The sequence below is a fragment of the Austrofundulus limnaeus genome, unplaced genomic scaffold (genome assembly GCF_001266775.1).
Source record: "Austrofundulus limnaeus strain Quisiro unplaced genomic scaffold, Austrofundulus_limnaeus-1.0 Scaffold58, whole genome shotgun sequence".
Lineage (NCBI taxonomy): Eukaryota > Metazoa > Chordata > Actinopteri > Cyprinodontiformes > Rivulidae > Austrofundulus > Austrofundulus limnaeus.
In genome coordinates this window covers 2,472,725-2,474,198 of record NW_013952460.1, presented here as the reverse complement: position 1 = coordinate 2,474,198, position 1,474 = coordinate 2,472,725, and the positions used below count along the sequence as shown (strand labels likewise).

Here is a 1,474-nt window from a genome sequence, read left to right as displayed (position 1 = left end):
ACCTATAAAATACTCACATTAAGTGTTTTCTTATGTAGGTAAAAATCTGTTAACAACCTGTTAAAATACACCAGAATGCAGGAAATGATATTGACTTCTTTAAAGTTTCCTGGGGGAGGACCCCCAGACCCCCCACCAGTGGGTCCCCCCAACATTACAAATAATTACTCTTGTTTTTTGTCTCTGAATGTTATAAAATCAGTGATATTATCTGTGAAATCACAAATTGAACATCTGGTGGCAAATCTGTAGCTTTATATTGTCATAGTTTTCAATTTGTCATTTTTACAAACACATCYTAAAATGTTCTGTTATAGATATTAGTTTTGGTGTGCCACCCCTGGTTTTTCAGTGCCCCCATGGACCCCCCTGCAAAAATTTTCTGCAGGCACCACTGCTAAGACCATACCAGATAATACTTTAGTGGCTGTGATTTGACAATAATGAATGAATCAGAATTTAGCTGAACTCCTGATCAAAGCTATCAGATGGCAAGAAGTCACATTTTGCATCGTCTGATCTTCTGAAGGTTCTCAGTAGAGCTTCAAAATGCAAAAAGGACTGTGAATCAGACCACAAATAAAAAAGAGTAATTATTTTATTGCAAATCATTAAGCTGAAATAAGCTACCACTCATGTCCTTTAAACCCCTGATTTAGACTGTCTACCTGTGAAAACCAGTTCTACATCAAAACATGAGCATGTTTGTCTGCTTTCACCCACTCAGGGAGTGACAGACACGCATGCAGAAACCTTCCAGCTGTTTTCTCTTCCAGCTGTTTGACCTGCTGCTTTGTTCCAGGATGCCATCCGGATGATGATCACTCAGGCCAGGAGACATCTGGAGGAGCTGCAGAAAACTCTGGCCTTGGCTCGAAGTTAGAAACGGAGCGAGTCCAGTCTCTGATTCATTTATTTTATTTTTTTAACTCCAACCCAGAAGGAGACGTGGAGAGAGGTGGGCCGCTCTCTGCTGGGAGGAGGTCCCTGATTGGACCACAGCTGCTGGGTCTCACATGTTAATGGTGACTGTACAGTTAACTGGACTCCTCTGCATCGTTAGAAGTGAATAAACAACACAAAATCACAACCAGAGTGATTATTTTTAATGTTTTCTCAGCTGTTTTTATGACAGTGAAACAAATGGTTCAGTTCTTTAAATCTGCTCTGGTTCTGGAGGGACTGACATCAACATCCTGCTTTGACCTGAGGATAAAACTATATTTATGTAAAGAGAAAAAAGACATCTGAGTTTGAGTCGTTTCATTGAGTCAAAAATAAAATATAATCCCATTCAAATCATAAAACAGAGAAAACTGTAAAAATGAGGCCAGTTTAATATTTATTTGGGACCTACTAGATGTTTAAAATATTAAAACAGTTCATTAAGTTTTTAGAAGTAGGTTTTTACTTGTAGTTATATCAAATTTCTTTTTTTTTTTTTTTGCAAAACTTCATTTTTAAAGGGATCCCT

General features: G+C 37.9%; 1 protein-coding gene across 1 annotated transcript; it reads left to right on the top strand.

The window, feature by feature from the left end:
* Positions 1-802: 802 nt before the first annotated feature.
* On the top strand, positions 803-1,090 carry LOC106518273 (LYR motif-containing protein 2; the record flags this gene model as incomplete). The annotated part of the gene is given in 1 exon segment (XM_014009493.1): positions 803-1,090. A coding segment is annotated over 1 exon segment (81 nt), but the record flags the coding sequence as incomplete, so codon positions are not given.
* Between the last annotated feature and the right edge of the window lie 384 nt (positions 1,091-1,474).